The following is a 24,681-nucleotide window of genomic DNA, read 5'->3' as shown; positions in this document are numbered from 1 at the left end:
TTCACAAGAAAGGATGGGGCGAGGTACACCCCTTTGTCCACAACTGCTTGAGCAAATAGTCAAACAGTTAAAGAACAACGTTTTTTAAAGTGCATTTGCAAGAAATCTAGGGATTTCAACATCTACGGTCCATAATATCATCAAGAAGTTTAGAGAATCTGGAGAAATCACTCCACATAAGCGGCATGGCCGGAAAAACAACATTGAATGACTGTGACCTTCGATCCCTCAGACGGCACTGTATCAAAAACCGACATCCATCTCTAAAGGATATCACCACATGGCTCAGGAACACTTCAGAAAACCACTATTACTAAATACAGTTCGTCGCTACATCTGTAAGTGCAAGTTAAAGCTCTGCTACGCAAAGCGAAAGCCATTTATTAACAACATCCAGAAACGCCGCCGGCTTCTCTGGGCTCGACGTCATCTAAGATGGACTGATGCAAAGTGGAAAAGTGTTCTGTGGTCTGAGGGGTCCATATTTCAAATTGATTTTGAAAATATTCGATATCGTGTCATCCGGACCAGAGGGAAAGCGAATCATCCAGACTGTTATCGACGCAAAGTTCAAAAGCCAGCATCTGTGATGGTAATGCTGAAAGGTACATACAGGTTTTGGAACAACATATGCTGCCATCTAAGCGCCGTCTTTTTCATGGACGCCCCTGCTTATTTCAGCAAGACAATGCCAAGCTACATTCAGCACGTGTGACAACAGCGTGGCTTCGTAAAAAAAGAGTGCGGGTACTTTTTTGGCCCGCCTGCAGCCCAGACTTGTCTCCCATCGAAAATGTGTGGCGCATTATGAAGCGTAAAATACGACAGCGGAGACCCCAGACTGTTGAACGACTAAAGCTCTACATAAAACAAGAATGGGAAAGAAGTCCACTTTTAAAGCTTCAACAATTAGTTTCCTCAGTTCCCAAACGTTTCTTGAGTGTTGTTAAAAGAAAAGGTGATGTAACACAGTGGTGAACATGCCCTTTCCCAACTACTTTGGCACGTGTTGCAGCCATGAAATTCCAAGTTAATTATTTGCAAAAAAAAAACAAAGTTTAGGAGTTTGAACATCAAATCTCTTGTCTTTGTAGTGAATTCAATTGAATATGGGTTGAAAATGATTTGCAAATCAGTGTATTCCGTTTATATTTACATCCAACACAATCTCCCAACTCATATGGAAACGGGGTTTGTATATCAAATACTTAATTTTGTCAGTAACTTGTGAAGCAGCATCAATTTGGAGTCCAAAGAAGACGGTCACAAAAACGAACATCATCCGCGCGCACGCAGCGCGCATACACGAACATTAGGCACCCTGGTGCCGATATCATAAAATAATAAATATAAAATCTGTTGGATGGCTAAAATTATCAGAAAAAAATCAGTCTATTAGATTGCTAAAAATGCCAGGAGTTAATCAATAATTAATAATATACCTGTGTGTTGCCTTTTAAACACATCAAAAAAGTCTTGTTTCTTTTTTAGGAAGTTAGATAGCTTTGGTGTTTGTTTATATTGTTATTTTTACTATTCTTTGTTTTTCTGTCAGCACTGGGCCTTTGAGTAAACAGAAGTTTAATAGTTATTTAGATTTTTCAAACAGACTAATGAGCCGCACAGTAACCGTATAAATGAATATTCCTGAAACAATTTGTCATCTTTGTTCGTTAGCACATGCCTTAAAATATCTTGTGAAGTGTATTATAACTACCGGTATATATACAGCACTTTTTTTAGGCACTCAAAGCAATTTACATAGTGAAACCCAATTTCATATTTTAAGCTAGATATAAACCACTGGGAGCAGGTGGGTCAATTGTCTTGCTCAAGGACACAATGGTGGTGACTATCGAACCTGGAACCCTCGAGGTGCTGCCACGGCCGCTCAACCAACCGAGCTGCACCGCCCCAATCATGAGAATAAAAACAAAGCAGAATCAATGCAGATGGCATAATAGAGCCAATAATAGGTTTCTGCTTAACAATCGGATTGGTAGACTAATCAATAAGATTATCGATGACTAGTTGACTATTAAAAAAGTCACTAGGAGCAACACTACTGGCAACACACAACTAATTTACCTTAGAGTGAAATAACCTGCTGTTCAAACAAACAACATACAAACTTTCATCTAAGAGATGTTAGGGTGATAAATAAAGTTTCTAGCTATTTGAATTATGTACACATGGCACTGGACATCACCTTTTCTGTCTCCAGGGTCTTGTTTTCAAAGATGAAGGAAATGCAGTTTTTGACGACCTCAAGCCTGCGAGCGCTGTTAAACACAGAGCCAGTCTTTCCCATAATGGACACTGAAAAACAGACATGATTAGGTAAGTGGCATTTTTAAACGCACTTGGAAATCGGAATTTGGAGTCTGTTTTAATATCATGAATGTCAGAAGGTAGCCATACCGACAGGGGGACCTGCAGGTACAACACATTTCTTCTCAGTTCTTATGGATGGATGGATGATGTGTTTAGCCACACCTTCCTGCAGCATCTTCTCCACTTTGTCATCATATAACACAGGGAAGGGTACCTGGTGCACGCGCAAGTGCGATCCCTCCGATGGTCTAGGCACTTTCTGAAATGCCATGTGGGGGTTCGGGTTCTCCTACAAAACACACACAAAAAGACAATGTATTACAAACCTCGTTTTCATATGAGTTGGGAAATTGTGTTAGATGTAAATATAAACGGAATACAATGATTTGCAAATCCTTTTCAACCCATATTCAGTTGAATATGCTACAAAGACAACGTATTTGATGTTTCAACTGATAAACATTTTTTTTTTTTTTGCAAATAATCATTAACTTTAGAATTTGATGCCAGCAACACGTGACAAAAAAGTTGGGAAAGGTGGCAATAAATACTGATAAAGTTGAGGAATGCTCATCAAACACTTATTTGGAACATCCCACAGGTGTGCAGGCTAATTGGGAACAAGTGGGTGCCATTATTGGGTATAAAAGCAGCTTCCATGAAATGCTAAGTAATTCACAAACAAGGATAGGGCGAGGCTCACCAATTTGTAAGCAAATTGTCGAACAGTTTTAGAACAACATTTCTCAACAAGCTATTGCAAGGAATTTAGGGATTTTACCATCTACGCTCCGTAAAATCATCAAAAGGTTCAGAGAATCTGGAGAAGTCACTGCACGTAAGCGATGATATTACGGACCATTAATCCTTCAGGCGGTACTGCATCAAAAACAGATAGTGTGTAAAGGATATCACCACATGGGCTTAGGAACACTTCAGAAAACCACTGTCAGTAACTACAGGTGGTTTCTACATCTGTAAGTGCAAGTTAAAACTCTGCTATGCAAAGCAAAACCCATTTATCAACAACACCAGGGAACGCCGCTGGCTTCGCTGGCCCCAAGCTCATCTAATATGGACTGATGCAAAGTGGAAATGTGTTCTGTGGTCTGAGGAGTCCACATTTCAAATTATATTTGGAAACTGTGGACGTGGTGTCCTCCTGAACAAAGAGGAAAATAACCATCCGGATTGTTATAGGCGCGAAGTTCAAAAGTCAGCATTAGTGCCCAAGGCATGGATAACTTACACATTTGTGAAGGCACCATTAATGCTGAATGGTCCATACAGGTTTTGCAGAAACATATGTTGTCATCCAAGCAACGTTATCATGAACGCCCCTGCTTATTACGGCAAGACAATGCCAAGCCATGTGTTACAACAGCGTGGTTTCGTCGTAAAAGAGTGCGGGTACTTTCCTGGCCCGCCTGCAGACCAGACCTGTCTCCCATCGAAAATGTGTGGCGCATTATGAAGCGTAAAATACGACAGCGGAAACCCCGGACTGTTGAACGACTGAAGCTCTACATAAAACAAGAATGGGAAAGAATTCCACTTTCAAAGGTTCAACAATTAGTTTCCTCAGTTCCCAAACGTTAATTGAGTGTTGTTAAAAGAAAAGGTGATGTAACACAGTGGTGAACATTCCCTTTCCCAATTACTTTTGCACGTGTTGCAGCCATGAAATTCTAAGTTAATTATTATTTACAAAAAAAAAAATAAAGTTTATGAGTTTGAACATCAAATATATTGTCTTTGTAGTGCATTCAATTGAATATGGGTGGAAAAGGATTTGTAAACCATTGTATTCCGTTTATATTTACATCTGACACAATTTCCCAACTCATACGGAAACGGGGTTTGTAGGTTGGACCAATAATCTGCCTTTATTCTAACAAGACAAGCGTATCAAAAGTCAGATATTTATTTCCTTTTTAAAAGTGCTTGATCGTGCAACATTTCGCTCAGTCAGTTTGAATCTTGATAAGAGTGATAAACAAAAACATTATTTTCAGGTACATTTGGAACTCTCTTTGTTAATAACAATGATTATGAATTATTTTACAGCTGCCCCAAGCACTGTATTTACAGAATGGCAGGATGAGTAAATACAAATATTGGTTAACAGGTAAAACGGTTCATCATATTAACTCAAGGATGCCTTACATTTCTGTGTAGCTGTTCTGAGAGTTCCCGAATTCGCTTCTGCAGCTTTGCAGGGTTGAGCTGTTCTTGTCGAAAATGCTCAATGTCTAAGGCCACCAGCTTCAAAAATAGAGAAAAAACAGGATAATGAATATTCATTGGTAATTGTTGATAGTTGACTGGTTTTCACGCCATCGTACCTCATCAAAGAGATCGGAAGCTCTGTAAGGCGGACCACGCTCTGAGACAAAGCCAGCAAAAGCCATCCCATCCAAGACCTTGGTGAGAAAATCATTCTCAATGAGGCCTCGCTGGCCTAGAAAGGCTGTCTGGATAATGCAGAATTAGAAGAGTTACAATGATGCACATACAAACAATGTTAAACTGCTCACATTGATATACTGTAAAATTGTGTGCAAATATTATTTGATTATATTTCAAGACAGCGCTGCAGTTATTAAATTAAGTATACTATTTTTCATAATATAGATAATTCTTCCCTGAAAATACATTCAATTGAGGCATCATTATTCTGTGGGTTTACGCAGGCCTTCCCCACTTTGCAATTCCAGCCAAATAAACTCAGCATGTTTATAATACAATCCATGTGGGGTACTTTGAGGATGATGTTCTCGGGGGTTACCATGGACACATCTACAGATTGAACAAACAAAATACCTATCAAAAACATCTAAGATGTAATACATCTCATATGGCACATTATGTCCAAGTTTAGAGGCCCTGCCGTCTCGGAGACTTGCAAAAAAATAACAATGAAACGGTCAAATCTGAGGGACACACGCTAACACTCTCAAAGGTTTATCTGTTTACATGTAATTCCATCTCACGTCTTGTCTCAACATTCCAGGGAGATTACAGGACCAGCGTTCTTTCCGAGAAGCATTTGCTTACAAAAAATGTTTAATCAAGTGGTCGCCAACTATGTTTTAGAAAACTTAAATACATAATTTAGACTTGTTATCTTACCTTGTGAAAGTGTATAACAGGTTCGGAATGGATGCGAATGAGCTGCAGGCATGACCTGTAGCCCTGGAACAGTTGTGCAAACAGCCTGAGCAGGACAGCCCTCACTTCCTTGTCCTGACACACACGTACACACACACATGCACACCTCATTAAAAAGCTATTCCGCGACAGCAGGTGATAACTTAATTAATCATCTGGGTTGTCCTAAGATAAATAATACATGATATATTCAATTGATGTTGAATAGCTTATTCAATCCTTTTCAGGATGAATGGCAAATTGTTTGAAGTAGGGATGTAACAATATGAACATTTATATCATGGTATTGTGACCAAATTTACCATTGTTATTATTAATATTATATCATTGTATTGTTGAATGTCCTCAAAAAGTACTATACTCATTATATTTAAACCTTTAACTTTGAAAGCTTTTGAAGTAAAAAAAAAACTATACAGTGCATCCGGGAAGTATTCACAGCGCGTCACGTTTTCTACAGTTTGTTATGTTACAGCCTTATTCCAAAATGGAATAAATTCCACAGATGTACATACTGTAAGTATTCACAGTCTTTGCTCAATACTTTGTTGATGCACCACTGGCAGAAATTACAGCCTTTTTGAATACGATGAAACAAGAGAACATTCCAAAAGGACAACCATCTCTGCAGAAATCCACCAATCACGCCTGTATGCATAGAGGCCAGACGGAAGCCATTTCTTAGTAAAAAGTTTGCCAAAATACATCTAAAATAATTTCAGTCTATGAGAAAGAAAATTCTCTTGTCCGATGAGGCACAGATTGAACTCCATGGCGTTAATGCCAGGGATCATTTTTGGAGGAAACCAAGCACCGTTCATCATCAGGCCAATACCATCCCTCATTGAAGCATGGTGGTGGAAGCATCATGCTGTGGGGATGTTTTTCAGTGACAGGAACTGGGAGACTAGTCAAGACAGAGGGAAATATGAATGTGGCAATTTACAGAGACTTCCTGGATGAAAACCAACACTTCCCATCCACTCTATGAAGCTGGAGAGGTGTGCAAAGGGGCGAAACTGTCCAAAGATAGGTGTGTCAAGCTTGCGGCATCGTATTAAAAAATACTTAGGGCTGTAATTGCTGCCAAAGATGCATCAACAATGTATTGAGTAAATACTGTGAATAATAGTGTGTACATGTGAAATTAAATTTTTTGCGCTTTTATCTCCTGTGCAGTCCAGTGGCGGCTCCTGGTCTTTTAAGTAGGGGATGATAATTTCTAGATACTCTCTGAACACAAGTACAGTTTCCAAGAACAGATAAAAGATATAACAATGCTAGATTTTACAAAGAAAACATTACTTCCAGGATTGAAATTTTCTTCATATCAACTCGGTTCATCCAATTATCATGCGCAAGCTCAGCGTCCAGGAAAGCCGAGACCAAACCCACTTTCGGAATCATAATCAGCTTTATCGGCCCAGTATGTTTAAAACACAAAGAAATGTAATATGGTAGACTGGGCTGTCTTTGTTCAATATAATAAAAAAGAAGGAAGCAAGGCCAGAGATAAGAACAAACCCAACAAATCAACGAAGAGTGCCAACATCAAAAACACAAAGGAGGAAACACAGGAGCATAAGCTTATGCCTTTGGCCCAGGCCAATATTTCGTAAGTCAATTAACCAAATTATTAATTAAAATTAGGTCAATACATTTTCCAGTGTGTATAATTGCCAACTTCATGCATGTGTACAGGCTTCAAGAGCATTTACGCTTTTCATCGGTTTCAGCAGCTGCGCGCGATTGTGAAATGAAAATAAGGGGGTGAATCCTCTTCTCCTACATTAAGTGTCTTTGACTCGTTGTGTCCACTGGCCTGCCAGCATCACAAAGTGCAACAAATTAGCCCGTGACAAACACTTATGGTAGTAGACATAGACAAAATGATCACAAAACCAAAATCCACCGCACCAGTGTGGGAATATTTCAGTTTAAACTTTTGCAACAAGATGACCCTATCAACAATGAGGAGAACGTTTGCTGAATGTGCTGGAATATGACAAACCTGCACACCCACTTGATACACAACCACCCTGTTAGGGCTGGACAATTATGGCAAAAATTATATTTACGATTATTTGATTTGATAGTGTAGTCACGATTAATTACATTATTATTTATTCATTTGAAAAAAGTTTTAAATAAACCACAACGAGTAAAGTAATAATAATAGCAAAGCCAATACATCTATATAGAAATATAAAAAAACAAAAATCGTTCTTTTCTGTTTTGTTATCAATCAATTTACCTTTTACGCCTATTTTACCACTATGGAGTGTATGTTTTTGTGAAAAATAAAATGTAATAAAATGTTTGTAAAATAAATGCAAAAATCTTTACATTTATTGGTGCAATACATCTTTGGACAATTTTGACTTAAATTTTAGGTCAAAGCATAATTTTTTTGTAGATGTATAAATAAGTTCTTTAAGTACATTATCACTTTTTGTGTCCCATTAATCATTTTATTTTGTTTAAACTTGATCAATTGTCCAGCCCTACATCCTATAGTCTATACTCAGAGGTGTTTGGTGAACACATTCAGTGCAAACAAGACAGCACAAAAAGGTGTGTGCTCACAGAAAGTGTGGTTTAAATCACTATATTGTTAACACATGCTGCTATTTATTACTGTTGAAAAGCTAGCTTTTCCAAAAATACTGCAAACGTTTGACAGACATTTGTCATGCACCGAATCTGCCAGAGTTAAATTTTTCAGCATATGATCTGTTAATATGTTTATACTGTAATTTTTAAACTGTTACTCTGCACTTTTGTTTAAAAATGTCTTAAATCGATTGTCAGTTAAGTAGTGTGCAACTGTACCTCTGCCTACATGTTCAATATTGAAGTGTAACTTTGTTTGTCCATAATCTATTTAGCCATTTGATTTATTATTTTGACTTTGGAGGGCCCGCTACATCCTCCTTAACATAACCTATTTTATTGCTTTTGGCTGTGATATTCAAGTGTAAAATTTTGCTAACGAACAAAATATATTTTACTTTTATTATTTGTTTGTTTTAACTGACTCGTAGAGAACAACTCTTCCAGTGTGAGCTATTCGACCTGAATATGTGATCAGCCTTTTTTTTTTAAGTGAATCTCTTGTATAATCCCGCCACAGTTTTAAAAAAAAAATGTAAGTCTCTTTAAATACACAATAACGTTCATTAAACAGACTGACATTGTGATACATTTTTGAAGACTCTGTTTCATAGTGTTTCTTGCTGCACGTCCGGTTTATGTGAGGTCACAGCCCCTTTACTGTTATCACCATAAGCAACGGCCATTCATTTAAATTGTTCTATGGGCCACATTTCCGGTAATTTAAGGGTGCCGGACTTGTCCCTTCAGTATTATTTTTTTTTTTACATTCCTGAAAATCAACATCCTCTGTAGTTGACATGTGCCATCCATCCATCTTCTTCCGCTTATCCGAGGTCGGTCGCGTAGGAAGCAGCCTAAGTAGGGAAGCCCAGACTTTCCTATCCCCAGCCATTTCGTCCAGCTCTTCCCGGGAGATCCCAGGGCGTTCTCAGGCCAGCCAGGAGACATAGTCTTCCCAACGTGTCCTGGGTCTTCCACGTGGCCTCCGTCCGGTCGGACGTGCCCTACACACCTCCCTAAGAAGGCATTCTGGTGGCATCCTTACCAGATGCCCGAACTACCTCATCTGGCTCCTCTTGATGCGGAGGAGCAGCGGCTTTACTTTAAGCTCCTACGGGATGACAAAACTTCTCACCCTATCTTTAAGGGAGAGCCCCACCACCCGGTGAAGGAAATTCATTTCGGACGCTTGTACCCGTGATCTTCTCCTTTCGGTCAAAACCCAAAGTTCATGACCATAGGTGAGGATGGGAACGTGGATCGACCGATTAATTGAGAGCTTTGCCTTCCGGTGTAACTCCTTCTTCACCACAACGGTTCTATACAGCGTCCGCATTACTGAAGACGCCGCGCCGATCCGCCTGTTGATCTCACGATCCACTCTTCCCTCACACATGAACAAGACATCGAGCTACTTGAACTCCTCCACTTGGGGCAGGGTCTCCTCCCCAACCCGGAGATGGCACTCCACCCTTTTCCGGGCGAGAATCATGGACTCGGACTTGGAGGTGCTGATTCTCAACCCAGTTGCTTCACACTCGGCTGCGAACCAATCCAGTGAGAGCTGAAGATCTTGGCCAGATAAAGCCATCATGACCACATCATCTGCAAAAAGCAGAGACCTAATCCTGCAGCCACCAAACCAGATCCCATCAACGCCTTGACTGCGCCTAGAAATTCTGTCCATAAAAGTTATGAACAGAATCGGTGACAAAGGGCAAGTCAAACCCTCATTGGAAATGTGTCCGACTTACTTCCGGCAATGATCGTACAGGGAGCGGACCGCCACAATCAGACGGTAAGATACTCCATACTCTCTGAGCACTCCCCACAGGACTTCCCGAGGGACACGGTTGAATGCCTTTTTCCAAGTCCACAAAGCACATGTAGATTGGTTGGGCAAACTCCCATGCACCCTCAAGGACCCTGCCGAGAGTATAGAGCTGGTCCACAGTTCCACGAACAGGACGAAAACAACACTGTTCCTCCTGAATCCGAGGTTCGACTATATAGCCTCCTCTCCAGTACACCTGAATAGACCTTACCGGGAAGGCTGGGGAGTGTGATGCCACGATAGTTGGAATACACCCTCTGGTTCCCCTTCTTAAAGAGAGGAACCAGCACCCCGGTCTGCCAATTCAGAGGTACTGCCCCCGATGTCCACGCGATGCTGTAGAGTCTTGTCAACCATGACAGCCCCACAGCATCCAGAGCCTTAAGGAACTCCGAGCGGATCTCATCCACCCCTGGGGCCTTGCCACCGAGGAGCTTATTTACTACCTCAGCAACCACAGCCCCAGAAATAGGAGAGCCCACCACAAATTCCCCAGGTACTGCTTCCTCATAGGAAGACGTGTTGGTGGGATTGAAGAGGTCTTCGAAATATTCCCTCCACCGATCCACAACATCCGCAGTCGAGGTCAGCAGAACATCCTCACCATACACGGTGTTGACAGTGCACTGTTTCCCCTTCCTGAGGCGGCAGATAGTGGTCCAGAATCACTTCGAAGCCACCCGGAAGTCGTTTTCCATGGCTTCTCCGAATTCCTCCCATGGCCGAGTTTTTGCCTCTGCGACAGCTGAAACCGAACACCGCTTGGCCTGTCAGAAACTGTCCGCTTCCCCCGGAGTCCTATGAGCCAAACGAACTCGATAGGACTCTTTCTTCACCTTGACGGCATCCCTCACTGCCGGTGTCCACCAACGAGTTCTAGGATTACCGCCACGACAGGCACAAACTACCTTGTGGCCACAGCTCCAGTCAGCCACCTCAACAATAGAGGTGCAGAACATGGTCCACTCAGACGCAATGTCCAGCACTTCCCTCGTGACATGTTCAAAGTTCTTCTGGAGGTGGGTATTGAAACTCTCTCTGACAGGAGACTCTGCTAGACGTTCCCAGCAGACCCTCACACTGCGTTTGGGCCTGCCAGGTTTGTCCGGCATCCTCCACCACCATTGCAGCCAACTCACCACCAGGTGGTGATTGGGAAAAAGCTCTGCCCCTCTCTTCACCCGAGTGTCCAAAACATGAGACCGCAATTCCGATGACACAACTACAAAGTCGATCATGGAACTGAGGCCTAGGGTGACCTGGTGCCAAGTGCACATATGGACACCCTTATGTTTGAACATGGTGTTTGTTATGGACAATCTGTGACGAGCACAAAAGTCCAATAACAAAACACCACTCTGGCTCAGATCCGGGCGGCCATTCTTCTCAATCACGCCTCTCTAGGTTTCACTGTCGTTGCCAACATGAGAGTTGAAGTCCCCCAGTAGTACAAAGGACTCACCCGGGGGAGAAAGTGCTCCTTCAAGTGTATCCAAAATGGGTGGGTACTCTGAACTGCTGTTGGGTGCGTTAACAAAAACAACAGTCAGGACCCTGCCCGCACCCGAAGACTAAGGGAAGCCACCCTCTTGTCCGCTGGGTTGAACTCCAACGTGCAGGCTTCGAGCCGGTGGGCAACAAGGATTGCTACCCTAGCCCGTCGCCTCTCACTGCGTGCAACCCCAGTGTGGAAGAAAGTCAAGCCCCTCTCGAGAGAACTGGTTACAGAGCCCTTGCTGTTCCTCGAAGTGATTCCGACTATATTCAGCCGGAACTTCTCCACCTCGCGAACAAGCTCAGGTTTTTTTTCCCCCCAGCGAGGTGACATTCCACATCCCAAGAGGATCGGACCGGCAAGTGCCCTGCCTTCGGCTGCCGCCCAGCTCACAGCGCACCTGACATGTTGACATGTGATTTTTGTTTATTTATTTTTTTAGGCATTCCTAATTTGGGAAAAAAATATTTACAACAAGAACACTCAGCTATTTTTAAGGGCCAACTGCCAAAAAGCTCGTCAAAGATCCTTCATAGCACAGTGCGCTAGTATATTTAAAAATCTGCTGGTAAGAGGTTTGCCTCTTGCAAGCTTTTTGTGGGCTCTATCGGTAACCTAACTAATAACTTCAACGATGCCCAGCGCGTTGATAGTATAGCACCGCTAAAGCTAAAAAAGGCCCCTAAAAGGCCTACCCCTTGGTTTACAGAAGAAAATAGAGCTCTTTAACTATCATGTAGAAAGCTGGAACGCAAATGGTGTGCGACTAAACTTGAGATTTTCCATCAAGCATGGAGAGATAGTTTAATAACTTATAAAACGCATGCTTACCTTAGCTAAAGCTAATTACTACTCCAATCTCATTTGCCTCAATAAAAACATTCCTAAATATTTGTTCAGTACAGTAGCATTGCTAACCCAACAAGGGATTCCTACCAGTAGCTCCACCTACTCGGCAGTTTAATTAAGAATAATGAACTCATTAGAAAGGAAATTAAAGACAATGGGTCTCAGGTTCAACTGGATTCCATTAACTCAGATACGAATGTATGTACGACGAATATTGCCCTCCAAAATAGTCTGTCTCTTTTTGATGAAATGACATTAGAGGGACCGCTGCTGCCCACTGCTCCCCTTACCTCCCAGGGGGTGATCAAGGGTGATGGGTCAAATGCAGAGAATAATTTCTCCACATCTAGTATGTGTGTGACAATCATTGGGACTTTAACTTTAAGGACTTTAACATGTTTACTTGACCGATTTCTGGGAAACTTTGTAAGGACCTGTTGGTAATATTAGAATCATCAGTTCTAAATAGGGCTGGGCGATATATCAATATACTCGATATATTCCGGGGTTGTCTCTCTGCGAAATAGAAATTGATTATATCGTGATATTCGAGGATACGTTCTCACGCATTTGCTTTTAGCTGCTGGCATTAAACTGCATGCGTTCTTTCCTCTTTTTTGTCTCTCCTTCACAAAGAAACCTAAAACAAGCGCACCTTCTTACATACGTCACGCGTGCAACGTCACACGCCCTCCCCGAGCAGAGAGGTAGTGGCATGGGTAACATTAGCTGTGTTGCTAACGGTGTGTTGCAAGTGGTAAAACGATAGAGAGAAGGTGCGAATCTGGTAACAAATGGAGGAAGAATTAATTCCCAAGAAAAACAGCACGGGGTTCATTGTCTGGCGGTGGTTTGGCTTCAAGCGGGAAGATGTTGGATTATTTATACGGCAGAAGCGTTGTTACCAAAAGTAGCAGCACTGCAAATTTGTAGCATCATTTGAAAAGTCAACCACTAGAGAATGAAGAGTGCTTCAAACTGCATGTCAACATCTCCGTTCGGTGCCAGACCCAAAAATGCTGAAGCAACAATTTACACATCAACACCGTAGGACATATACTATTTGTTTTTAACTATTGTAGTGGCGTTCTGTGCAAAAAGCGCAGTTTAATTTAGTGTTGTTTTGATATGTCACTATGTACAAAAGTGCACAAATAGCTTGTTTTAAAATGTCTCTGACAATCTTGCAATTTCTGTTTTGAAATGACATGAATGTTTGTGCCACTGCTTAATAACTGTTTAATAAAATACAGTTTTGGTCAATTGACTTAGTTGTGATTTCCCTCTCTGCATGAAAGTTTAAAATTAGCATATATTAATGCAGTATAAAGAAGAACATTTTAATGTAGACACATAGAATCATCATACTGCTATGATTATATGTATCAAGTGTTAATTCAAGGCTAAGGCAAAATATCGAGATATATATTGTGTATCGCGATATGGCCTAAAAATGTTGAGATATTAAAAAAACGCCATATCGCCCAGCCCTAGTTCTAAATATTATAAACGTATCACTTTCCTCTGGCACTGTTACCGTAGCATTCAAAAAAGCGGTTATTCATCCTTTGCTCAAAAGACCTAACCTCGATCCTGACCTTATGGTAAACTACCGGCAAGTGTCCCACCTTCTCTTTATCTCTAAAATCCTTAAAAAAAATTGTTGCACAGCAGCTAAATAAACACTTAGTGTCTAACAATCTCTGTGAACCGTTTGTCCGGTTCCAGGGCAAATCACTCTACGGAGACAACCCTTGCAAAAATGACTAATAATCTATTGCTAACTATGGATGCAGATTCGCATCCATGTTGCTGCTACTTGATCTTAGCGTTGCTTTCGATACCGTCGATCATAATATTTTATTAGAACGTATCAAAACACGTATTGGTATGTCGGACTTATCCTTTTCTTGGTTTAACTCCTTTCTTACTGACAGGATGCAGTGCGTTTCCCATAACAATGTGACCTCGGATTATGTTGAGGTAACGTGCGGCGTTTCACAGGGTTCGGTTCTTGGCCCTGCACTCTTCAGAATCTACATGCTACCGGTAGGTGACATCATACGCACATACTGTGTTAGCTTTCACTGTTATGCTGATGACACCCAACTCTAAATGCCCCTAAAGCTGACCAACACACCAAATTGTAGTCACCTGGAGGCGTGTCTAAATGAAATTAAACAATGGATGTTCACTAACTTTTTGCAACTCAAAGCAATGAATACTATCGGTCTTGCTAGACACCGGCACCTATTTAACAATACCACCTTAACATTTGACAACCAAACAATTACACAAAGCGACTCGGTAAAGAAACTGAGCATTATCTTCAACCCAATTCTCTCATTTGAGTCACACTTCAAGTGTGTTACTAAAACAGCCTTCTTTCATCTCTGTAGTATCGCAAAAATGTGTTCCATTTTGTCCACCACTGACGCTGAGATTATTATTCATGCCTTGGTTACGTCTCGACTCGATTACTGTAATATATTATTTTCGGGCCTCCCTATTTCTAGCATTATAATTTTACAGTTGATACAAAATGCGTCTGCTAGACTTTTGACAAGAACAAGAAAGTTTGATCATATACTGGCTGACCTGCACTGGCTTCCTGTGCACTTAAGATGCGACTTTAAGGTTTTAATACTTACATATAAAATACCAAACAGTCTAGCTAAATTATCAGGTGACCACAGATGTAGCGCTAGCTGTTCAAAGTCGGACCCGGGGTGGACCACTCCTCAGTGCATCAGTTGGGGATGTCTGCGCTGCTGACTTGTCTCCATTCAAGATGATCCTGTGCTGGCCCCACTATGGACTGGACTCTCACTATATTAACTAGATCCACCCGACATCCATTGCACCGGTCACCCGGGGTTCCCCACATCTGCAGTCCCCTCCAAAGTTTCTCGTTGTTTCCATTGGGTTGAGTTTTTTCTTGCCCTAATGTGGGTTTTGAGCCGAGGATGTCGTGGGTTGTGCAGCCCTTTGAGACACTTTTGACTAAGGGCTATATAAATAAACTTTGATTGATTGATAGCTGACATTCCTGGGCCACCAGTTAAATGTAGGCTGACCATGCGTCCTCTTTTCCTCGGACATGTCCTCTTTTGCGGGGGTGTCCGGGCGTTTTTTTTTTTTAAATTCCTCAATTGTCCGGCATTTTGAATAAGGGTTGCGTGTATTTTCAATGTACGTCCAGGATTAAGCTACCGTATATATATTACTCGAGTTGGTGAATTCTAGCTGTAAATATTGTGCCGGCTGGCTACGGGGTGTTAGCCAATGGCTTTGGCAGGGGGGCGGGACTTCCGGGGAAGATAGGGAAGTGACGCTATTGACAGGAAGTGTTGGTTCGAGTTTTGCCGGGAAAGGTCCTTTTTTTGTTTTAAATGTTGACTCTGCATTATTTTTTTTACAGAAGCCGAAAATAATTGGCTCAGAAATATATTATTTATAAAGCAAGTTCAAGTATCATTGGCAAATTTTCACCTAGTCCCGGCCTTGGCACGCATATAAGTGTCCTCTTTGTGTGATTTCAGAATATGGTCAGCCTAGTTAAATGGCCCTGGCATAGGCTTAAATGGTAGCATTAAAGCTAGCTGGCACTAGCTTGTTTCTCAATAAAATGAGCAGTATCGCCAGTGTGTGAGTTTATCAAAGTGTGATTATGAATCAATATTTTACTAGTGGTGCGCCGTCAGGACCAGAAAGGACTTCTCTGCTGGCCTAACATAGCCAGAAATCATAATCATTATTAAAGATAAAAGTAATTATTTACTTTCCCTTTTTCATATTCTCTTCATATCATATGATGCTCCTTCCAGCCATGGCCGGCTCTACGCAGGGGCGAGAGGGGGCAGAGCCCCCTTAAATAAATGTCTTGCCCCCTCAAATCAAAATTTGAGAATGCAAATTTTAATAAACTGACAAAATTCTATGGAATTACAACGAAATGAACCCAGATTTCCCTTGCCCGGACGTGGGTCACCGGGGCCCCGCTCTGGAGCCAGGCCCGGAGTTGGGGCACGATGGCGAGCGCCTGGTGGTCGGGCCTGTTCCCATGGGGCCCGGCCGGGCACAGCCCGAAGAGGCAACGTGGGTCATCCCTCCAATGGGCTCACCACTCATAGGAGGGGCCATAGAGGTCGGGTGCATTGTGAGCTGGGCGGCAGCCGAAGGCAGGGCACTTGGCGGTCCGATCCTCGGCTACAGAAGCTAGCTCTTGGGACGTGGAACGTCACCTCACTGGGGGGGAAGGAGCCTGAGCTAGTGCGCGAGGTAGAGAAGTTCCGGCTGGATATAGTCGGACTCACCTCGACGCACAGCAAGGGCTCTGGAACCAGTTCTCTCGAGAGGGACTGGACCCTCTTCCACTCTGGCGTTGCCGGCAGTGAGAGGCGACGGGCTGGGGTGGCAATTCTGGTTGCCCCCCGGCTCAAAGCCTGTACGTTTGAGTTCAACCCAGTGGACGAGAGGGTAGCTTCCCTTCGCCTTCGGGTGGGGGGACGGGTCCTGACTGTTGTTTGTGCTTACGCACCAAACAGCAGTTCAGAATACCCACCCTTTTTGGGTACACTCGAGGGAGTACTGGAAAGTGCTCCTCCGGGTGATTCCCTTGTCCTACTGGGAGACTTCAACGCTCATGTTGGCAACGACAGTGAAACCTGGAGAGGCGTGATTGGGAAGAATGGTCGCCCGGATCTAAACCCGAGTGGTGTTTTGTTATTGGACTTTTGTGCTCGTCACAGTTTGTCGATAACAAACACCATGTTCAAACATAAGGGTGTCCATATGTGCACTTGGCACCAGGACACCCTAGGCCGCAGTTCCATGATCGACTTTGTAGTTGTGTCATCGGATTTGCGGCCTCATGTTTTGGACACTCGGGTGAAGAGAGGGGCGGAGCTTTCTACCGATCACCACCTGGTGGTGAGTTGGCTGCGATGGTGGGGGAGGATGCCGGACAGACCTGGCAGGCCCAAGCGCATTGTGAGGGTCTGCTGGGAACGTCTGGCAGAGTCTCCTGTCAGAGAGAGTTTCAATTCACACCTCCGGGAGAACTTTGAACATGTCACGAGGGAGGTGCGGGACATTGAGTCCGAGTGGACCATGTTCCGAACCTCTATTGTCGAGGCGGCTGATTGGAGCTGTGGCCGCAAGGTTGTTGGTGCCTGTCGTGGCGGTAATCCCAGAACCCGTTGGTGGACACCAGCAGTGAGGGATGCCGTCAAGCTGAAGAAGGAGTCCTATCGGGTTCTTTTGGCTCATAGGACTCCGGAGGCAGTGGACGGGTACCGACGGGCCAAGCGGTGTGCAGCTTTAGCGGTCGCGGAGGCAAAAACTCGGACATGGGAAGAGTTCGGGGAAGCCATGGAAAACGACTTCCGGACGGCTTCGAAGCGATTCTGGACCACCATACGGCGCCTCAGGAAGGGGAAGCAGTGCACTATCAACACCGTGTATGGTGCGGATGGTGTTCTGCTGACTTCGACTGCGGATGTTGTGGATCGGTGGAGGGAATACTTCGAAGACCTCCTCAATCCCACCAACACGTCTTTCTTTGAGGAAGCGGTGCCTGGGGAATCTGTAGTGGACTCTCCTATTTCTGGGGCTGAGGTCGCTGAGGTAGTTAAAAAGCTCCTCGGCGGCAAGGCCCCGGGGGTGGATGAGATCCGCCCGGAGTTCCTTAAGGCTCTGGATGCTGTGGGGCTGTCTTGGTTGACAAGACTCTGCAGCATCACGTGGACATCGGGGGCGGTACCTCTGGATTGGCAGACCGGGGTGGTGGTTCCTCTCTTTAAGAAGGGGGACCGGAGGGTGTGTTCCAACTATCGTGGAATCACACTCCTCAGCCTTCCCGGTAAGGTTTATTCAGGTGTACTGGAGAGGAGGCTTCGCCGGATAGTCGAACCTCGGATTCAGGAGGAACAGTGTGGTTTTCGTCCTGGTCGTGGAACTGTGGACCAGCTCTATACTCTCGCCAGGGTTCTTGAGGGTGCATGGGAGTTTGCCCAACCAGTCTACATGTGCTTTGTGGACTTGGAGAAGGCATTCGACCGTGTCCCTCGGGAAGTCCTGTGGGGAGTGCTCAGAGAGTATGGGGTATCGGAATGTCTTATTGTGGCAGTCCGCTCCCTGTATGATCAGTGTCAGAGCTTGGTCCGCATTGCTGGCAGTAAGTCGGACACGTTTCCAGTGAAGGTTGGACTCCGCCAAGGCTGTCCTTTGTCACCGATTCTGTTCATAACTTTTATGGACAGAATTTCTAGGCGCAGTCAAGGCGTTGAGGGGTTCCGGTTTGGTGGCCACGGGATTAGGTCTCTGCTTTTTGCAGATGATGTAGTCCTGATGGCTTCATCTGGCCGGGATCTTCAGCTCTCACTGGATCGGTTCGCAGCCGAGTGTGAAGCGACCGGAATGAGAATCAGCACCTCCAAGTCCGAGTCCATGGTTCTCGCCCGGAAAAGGGTGGAGTGCCATCTCCGGGTTGGGGAGGAGACCCTGCCCCAAGTGGAGGAGTTCAAGTACCTAGGAGTCTTGTTCACGAGTGGGGGAAGAGTGGATCGTGAGATCGACAGGCGGATCGGTGCGGCGTCTTCAGTAATGCGGACGTTGTATCGATCCGTTGTGGTGAAGAAGGAGCTGAGCCGGAAGGCAAAGCTCTCAATTTACCGGTCGATCTACGTTCCCATCCTCACCTATGGTCATGAGCTTTGGGTCATGACCGAAAGGATAAGATCACGGGTACAAGCGGCCGAAATGAGTTTCCTCCGCCGGGTGGCGGGGCTCTCCCTTAGAGATAGGGTGAGAAGCTCTGCCATCCGGGAGGAGCTCAACGTAAAGCCGCTGCTCCTCCACATCGAGAGGAGCCAGATGAGGTGGTTCGGGCATCTGGTCAGGATGCCACCCGAACGCCTCCCTAGGGATGTGTTTAGGGCACGTCCAGCTGGTAGGAGGCCACGGGGAAGACCCAGGACACGTTGGAAAGACTATGTCTCCCGGCTGGCCTGGGAACGCCTCGGGATCCCCCGGGAAGAGCTAGACGAAGTGGCTGGAGATAGGGAAGTCTGGGCTTCCCTGCTTAGGCTGCTGCCCCCGCGACCCGACCTCGGATAAGCGGAAGATGATGGATGGATGGATGGATGACAAAATTACTACAGTACATGTTGACAACATTATCTGCACTAGCGGAAAAATCCGCCGAAAAAGGGACACGCACGATATAGTAGTGTCGGCTTCCCTCTCATCTCTCCCTCCGCTGTGCGTGTATTTACCATTCCACAGGCTGCGCAGCAGACACACACCCGCACACACCCCTCAGCCCTCAGTAAACATCCAATCAATGTTGCAGTATGAAAGTAAAAGAAAAGGAAAAGTTGTCTACATTTATCATATATTTGTTAGGATGGGTGTATTTGTGTAGTCTTATCTGTCATAAATACGTTTATCGTCAAGGACTTTCGGTGCTACGGAGTTCCTTTTTTTTTTTTTTTTTCATTTTTTTTTCACAACTTGACGAGAGCAGTGACAGCGGAGGCTCTGAGCAGCAGTGGTTTGGAAGGCAGAGAGCCTCCACTGTCCCTGTAACAAGCTACAAGTCATTTATGAAGCTGTTAATGAGGGTAAAAATGAAACAAGGTATATATCCTGCTTAGCAGTCTTCCTATGCTGTCCTCTGTTCAGAGCGGAGTCCCTAGCAACGGCCCGTTATACTTAGCAACGGTCTGGAATTCTTTTTCTGTTGTTTTTCTTGTAATTCTCGATAGTCAACCTTTAATGTTTCAATCTACATTTTGCAATAAACAAATTATAAGTTTCATTTGATATGACCAAGACACCTAAAAACAAAAACACTGCCGTTTTCATCAATTTACAAGCAAGTGGGCAACACACATACATTGGAGTGAATGAAATTTGTGCCCAGATGAGTGCCCATGTTCTGTTTTATAAATTAGTTTGAGATTCTTTTTTATCATTATTCATCAGACTACCTTTCAGTTTTGTAAATATCGACTGTAGAGTGTGAAGTCCTACTTTGGGTCAAATTTTTTTTGAGAGTTAGGCCATCCAGTTAGGATAAATGTTATGTTGGTTGATAAAATCTGGATGAAGGATGTTTTATTTTATTTTATTCATTTCTTTTTCAGTTTCCCCCCAAGGGATTGCCACCTTATTGTGGTCAGGGGGTTTGCGGGCCTCAGTGACCGTAAGAGCTATACCAGCAGGAGCTTAGTTTTCAGGTGGCATACCCAAGTTGGACAGGTCTGAAGGTAGAGGCCTGACAACGTGCAATCCACTACTCCAGGTTGGGGTTGGACACATAGCTAAAGACCCATTTCAATGAAGAAAGCATCGTTACTGTAAGCACAGAAAAAAAAGTGCTGGAGCATGATGTGTACACATGATGCCCCCTTCACATTTCTGACTGCCCCCTCATAAAAGCATGCCAAGAACCGCCCCTGCTTCCAGCGCTGTTGTTTTATAGTTTATAGAGTTTTTATCCAATCAGAATTCAGCTAGCGTATGTTGCCATGCTGTACTAAATCTGCCACAGGCCTTCAGATTCAGCAATGCGGGTGTCCGTGCGCTGTAAACGAACGGGGAAACGAACGGGGACGTACAGTGATAGACAGTTGCAATAGTCAATTAGATCACGCGTTGTTGTCAGTAAGGCCTTCAAGGTGGCCTAAGGCAGATATAGTATATAGTGATGTTATGAGCCAGGTAACATAACTGCATTAAACAGCATGCCACAGTAGTAAAGAACATGCGCCGTAGCCCTGTTTAGGTGGTTTAATGTAGACATGCCTGGCCGGGATGTTTTGGATGAGCACCTGTGGAGTAAACTTTAAAAACTGAGCCAACACGACAGTTCTGCATCTTTTATGATTAGACAAGACAACACGTATATTTGTAAGGCCATTTTCAAGAAGGATATTTAAAAGAGAAACTACATCTTATGAGACCATCTCGGAAGCTAGCTCAGCTGTCGATGAAATGCGAGTTCAGATATTATATTTCTTTATTGTTTTGCAATTTTAATTTTGACAGTACCCCATAAGATATGTTTTAATTGCTGATGCAGGTTTTTTGATTTTTAAATGCGCCAGAAAATAACCCGTGTTTCTGTATAGTATTTCTCCATCAAAGGTCATGTGGTGACATCAATGATGATATTTTAAGAGGTAATCATTGAACTCTTATATCACTGAAGGCCTAGGTGGGAAACGCACGGCCCGCCACTGGATTTTACGAAAATTTGAAACCGTAATACTAACCCAAGCTTGTTTTACCGCTATTTATCATTATTACTGGTAATCGTTACATCCCTAGTTGAAACGGATATTGTCCTCCTTATGGTAGATAAGGATGTAAAGCTATGGGTAAAGTGTATGTATAAGCGATGCTGACTTACCAACAACTTCAGGTTGGAGGGTGCAGTGCGAGGCGGTGGGAAGGCACTGTCGGCAATCTCCAAATCAGGATGCAAAACCTAGAAAGAGTTTATTATTTTGTGGTCAAGAAGAACACTCTTGTGTTAAAAAATAAATAAATAACCTAATAAAACTGAGCATTCTGTGCAGATGATGACAGTGTCCGCACAATCTAATAGAGGAAGTGTATTTGAGTTCATTGAATTTGAATTCCAAGCTTCAGTAATCGTTTATTAAGGGTGTGTGTTTACTTGTACTACAGCCAGTGGCAGACATTTAACAACATTCTGAGTAGAGGAATTTAGGACAATTGAGACCGTTATGAGAAAAAAACTAAGTGAAAATAAGGACTCATGGTCAAATTTATGTTTGACTTTACAAAACGGCTTGAGTTATATATTTTGTTGTGGTCTGAATGTTATGGTTATGGATAAAAAAAAAATGCATGAAGGTAGTCAGCAAGCACGTGCTTACTTACCAGTGACAGGGCGTCCTGTGTTTGGCTTAGCAGAGGTTCAGGGAGGAGAGACAAGTGAATGCACTCTGGGATTTTTATTGTTCCTCCATCCAGATCCGCAATGATGACATCCAACTGGTGACACATGAAACGCTAACATGTCAGGTGGTTTTATTACAGCCAGGAGGCATGACTGCACGGATAAACAGGAATTTGTGATGAGGCTTTTAAGTAAGCAGCCAAATCAATCATAAAATGCCCATTAAATTATGTGTGGACCAACCAAATTATCGTTTATCATCATCTCTTGAAAATAATTTACAGGTTGGGGGATTCAAATATGCACCCACCAGATCCTGGATTTCACTTTGAAACATGGAGTGCACTCCGATGATAAATGGGGTGGGGGAGCTCAGCACCTCCAGCAAGCGTGAAGGCAGGATCGGGATGTAGGGATAGCTAAAAAAAACAAACAATTATACATGTAATACATCCAACTGGACCAAGAATGCAGATAAAACAAAACTAGATGACTGAGAAAAATGTGTTTATTTTTAAAACTCCTTTACAAGAAGTCAAAAGGAGTACACTCATTCTATGATAAGAAACTACATGAAGCACAAGGTGTCCAAATATTTTGTAATAACCTTTTTACCGTTACTGCTGGATCATCATCAATTAGTGGGAACTGACGAACACCATTGTGTAAACTTTCATATCAACAAACATTTTGCTAATAACCAGGTGTTATGTCACATGGGTTTGCAACACAGGTGTTTTTCCCATTTATTGCTTCAGGTTGGCAAAAAATCACTTTCTTAGTCATTAAATTTTCCATGGCTGAGAAAATAAAACATGTAACTGTATATTTCTAGTGAGTAATGAAAACATCCTTTAAAAAATTTGTAAATCAGCATTACCCATTAATAAAATAATATGAGCAAACAGGCACATGATTCAATCAGCCAACCACTGAGCACTACTTTAATGTATACAATTCAACAAACAACAAAACATGGCATTTGAATATTGCACCAGATCACAAAAAGTAGGTATTTCCTGCTTTAAAAAGTAGAGACAACACTTTTAAGCTGTTTCCATTTGTGTTATACTACAGACAATAAGTGGTAGATCAGGACCTAGCAAACTATACCTATTTTACAATTCCCATAGTACTGTAGATCTGTCCGAAAAATAAATATATTGCCATTGATGAACAAGATGGTAAAAACATGTACAATATATTTTCCATTAGGTAGTGCTGATTGTGAAAAACACTCACCTGTATTTGAGGGGAAACATGAGGGCTTCCAAGGCGCGACTCGCTTCCCCTAGCCGCTGGTAACTGGTGGAATGGAACAAAACCTTGTGCTCCGTCAGAACCGCACAAAACAAGCTCAGAACATTTTGAATACCTGGAACAAAGAAACCAATAAAATAAAACTAAGTGTAATTATTGAGGTGTTTGTTGAAAGAGATGTTGAAGTTGACAGCCACATTGTTCCAAATTAGTCATCTAACTAAGTACTGTAACAGTACATGGCTATTTGTAAACAGCTTCAGACTAATTACATTATGACGAAAATATGCAAAATTGTTGAGATTATTACGGAGTGTGTTGCTGATGGAAATGAAACTGGTTGTCAACGTTGACTGGAACATATTTACTCAGTTATGTGATTTATTTTTAGGACAGTGGGTCAGATCATTGAAAAATACCGCAATTTCACTGTATTAAGGGTTTGCTAAATAAGGTGATCTGTGGCAATTCTAGAATTGAGCAGTAAACAGAACTCAGATGTCTAAATTACTGTTCTACTGTAGAGTGGTACTATTTTAAGATACAAGCTGACTTTTGGCTTTGTGCTTGAAGATGCGAGCACAAATTTGAGTTACAATCATCCCTGTTTCTAGTGGGTGTATTAGTAGTCAGAATTGTTCTTGTAAGATCCGCCATCTAGTCTTCCTCACTAGCAAAAGCTTATAACTAGAGGTCAATACATGTTTGTTTTGAAATAGAGAAATTGAGTGTGAAAGACATGTGCTAAGAAGAAGAAGCGGATGATAGCAATTGAATTAAAGACGTAATTAATATCATGACTGACTGACTGTGTGGCCAAATTGTTGCGGCAGTTCCAGCGTCGCAATGCTAGTCAGCAGACTCGGCACAATACTGAGGCAGCTTTTTTGTCAGCAAGGATGTTTAATGATCTAAACGGCAGACATTTAATCATGAAAATATGGAAAAGCTGCTGAGAGTGTGCCCGACAAAGACACAGCTCAAAAGGAGATACTGCAGAAGTCGGCTCTACCAAGTAGGGCACTTCACATGCACGCTCACCACACCATGACAGAGCAGTTGGGGAACAGTTAAAGTTAAAGTTCCAACAATTTTCACACACACACACTGGGTGTGGTGAAATGTGTCCTCTGCATTTGACCCATTCCCATGTTCACTCCTTGGGAGCAGTAAGGAGCAGTGAACAGC

General features: G+C 43.1%; 1 protein-coding gene across 3 annotated transcripts in view; it reads right to left on the bottom strand.

Annotated features, from left to right (window-relative positions):
* The window catches only part of sbf2 (SET binding factor 2), a 269,232-nt gene that overhangs the window by 99,072 nt on the left and 145,479 nt on the right, over positions 1-24,681 (bottom strand). For all 3 annotated transcript variants that reach the window (XM_061882963.1, XM_061882974.1, XM_061882982.1), the window contains 9 exons: positions 23,476-23,608; positions 22,544-22,652; positions 22,215-22,328; positions 21,718-21,795; positions 5,467-5,580; positions 4,680-4,808; positions 4,501-4,599; positions 2,422-2,623; positions 2,210-2,319 (listed from right to left, as the gene is read on the bottom strand). In XM_061882963.1, coding sequence (XP_061738947.1) covers positions 2,210-2,319; positions 2,422-2,623; positions 4,501-4,599; positions 4,680-4,808; positions 5,467-5,580; positions 21,718-21,795; positions 22,215-22,328; positions 22,544-22,652; positions 23,476-23,608 — 1,088 coding nt within the window. The remainder of the gene's footprint in view (positions 1-2,209; positions 2,320-2,421; positions 2,624-4,500; positions 4,600-4,679; positions 4,809-5,466; positions 5,581-21,717; positions 21,796-22,214; positions 22,329-22,543; positions 22,653-23,475; positions 23,609-24,681) is intronic.

Source organism: Nerophis ophidion, linkage group LG02, assembly GCF_033978795.1.
Source record: "Nerophis ophidion isolate RoL-2023_Sa linkage group LG02, RoL_Noph_v1.0, whole genome shotgun sequence".
Classification (NCBI taxonomy): domain Eukaryota; kingdom Metazoa; phylum Chordata; class Actinopteri; order Syngnathiformes; family Syngnathidae; genus Nerophis; species Nerophis ophidion.
Note: the sequence above shows the minus strand (reverse complement) of the source record. Positions and strands in the feature narration are given on the sequence as shown.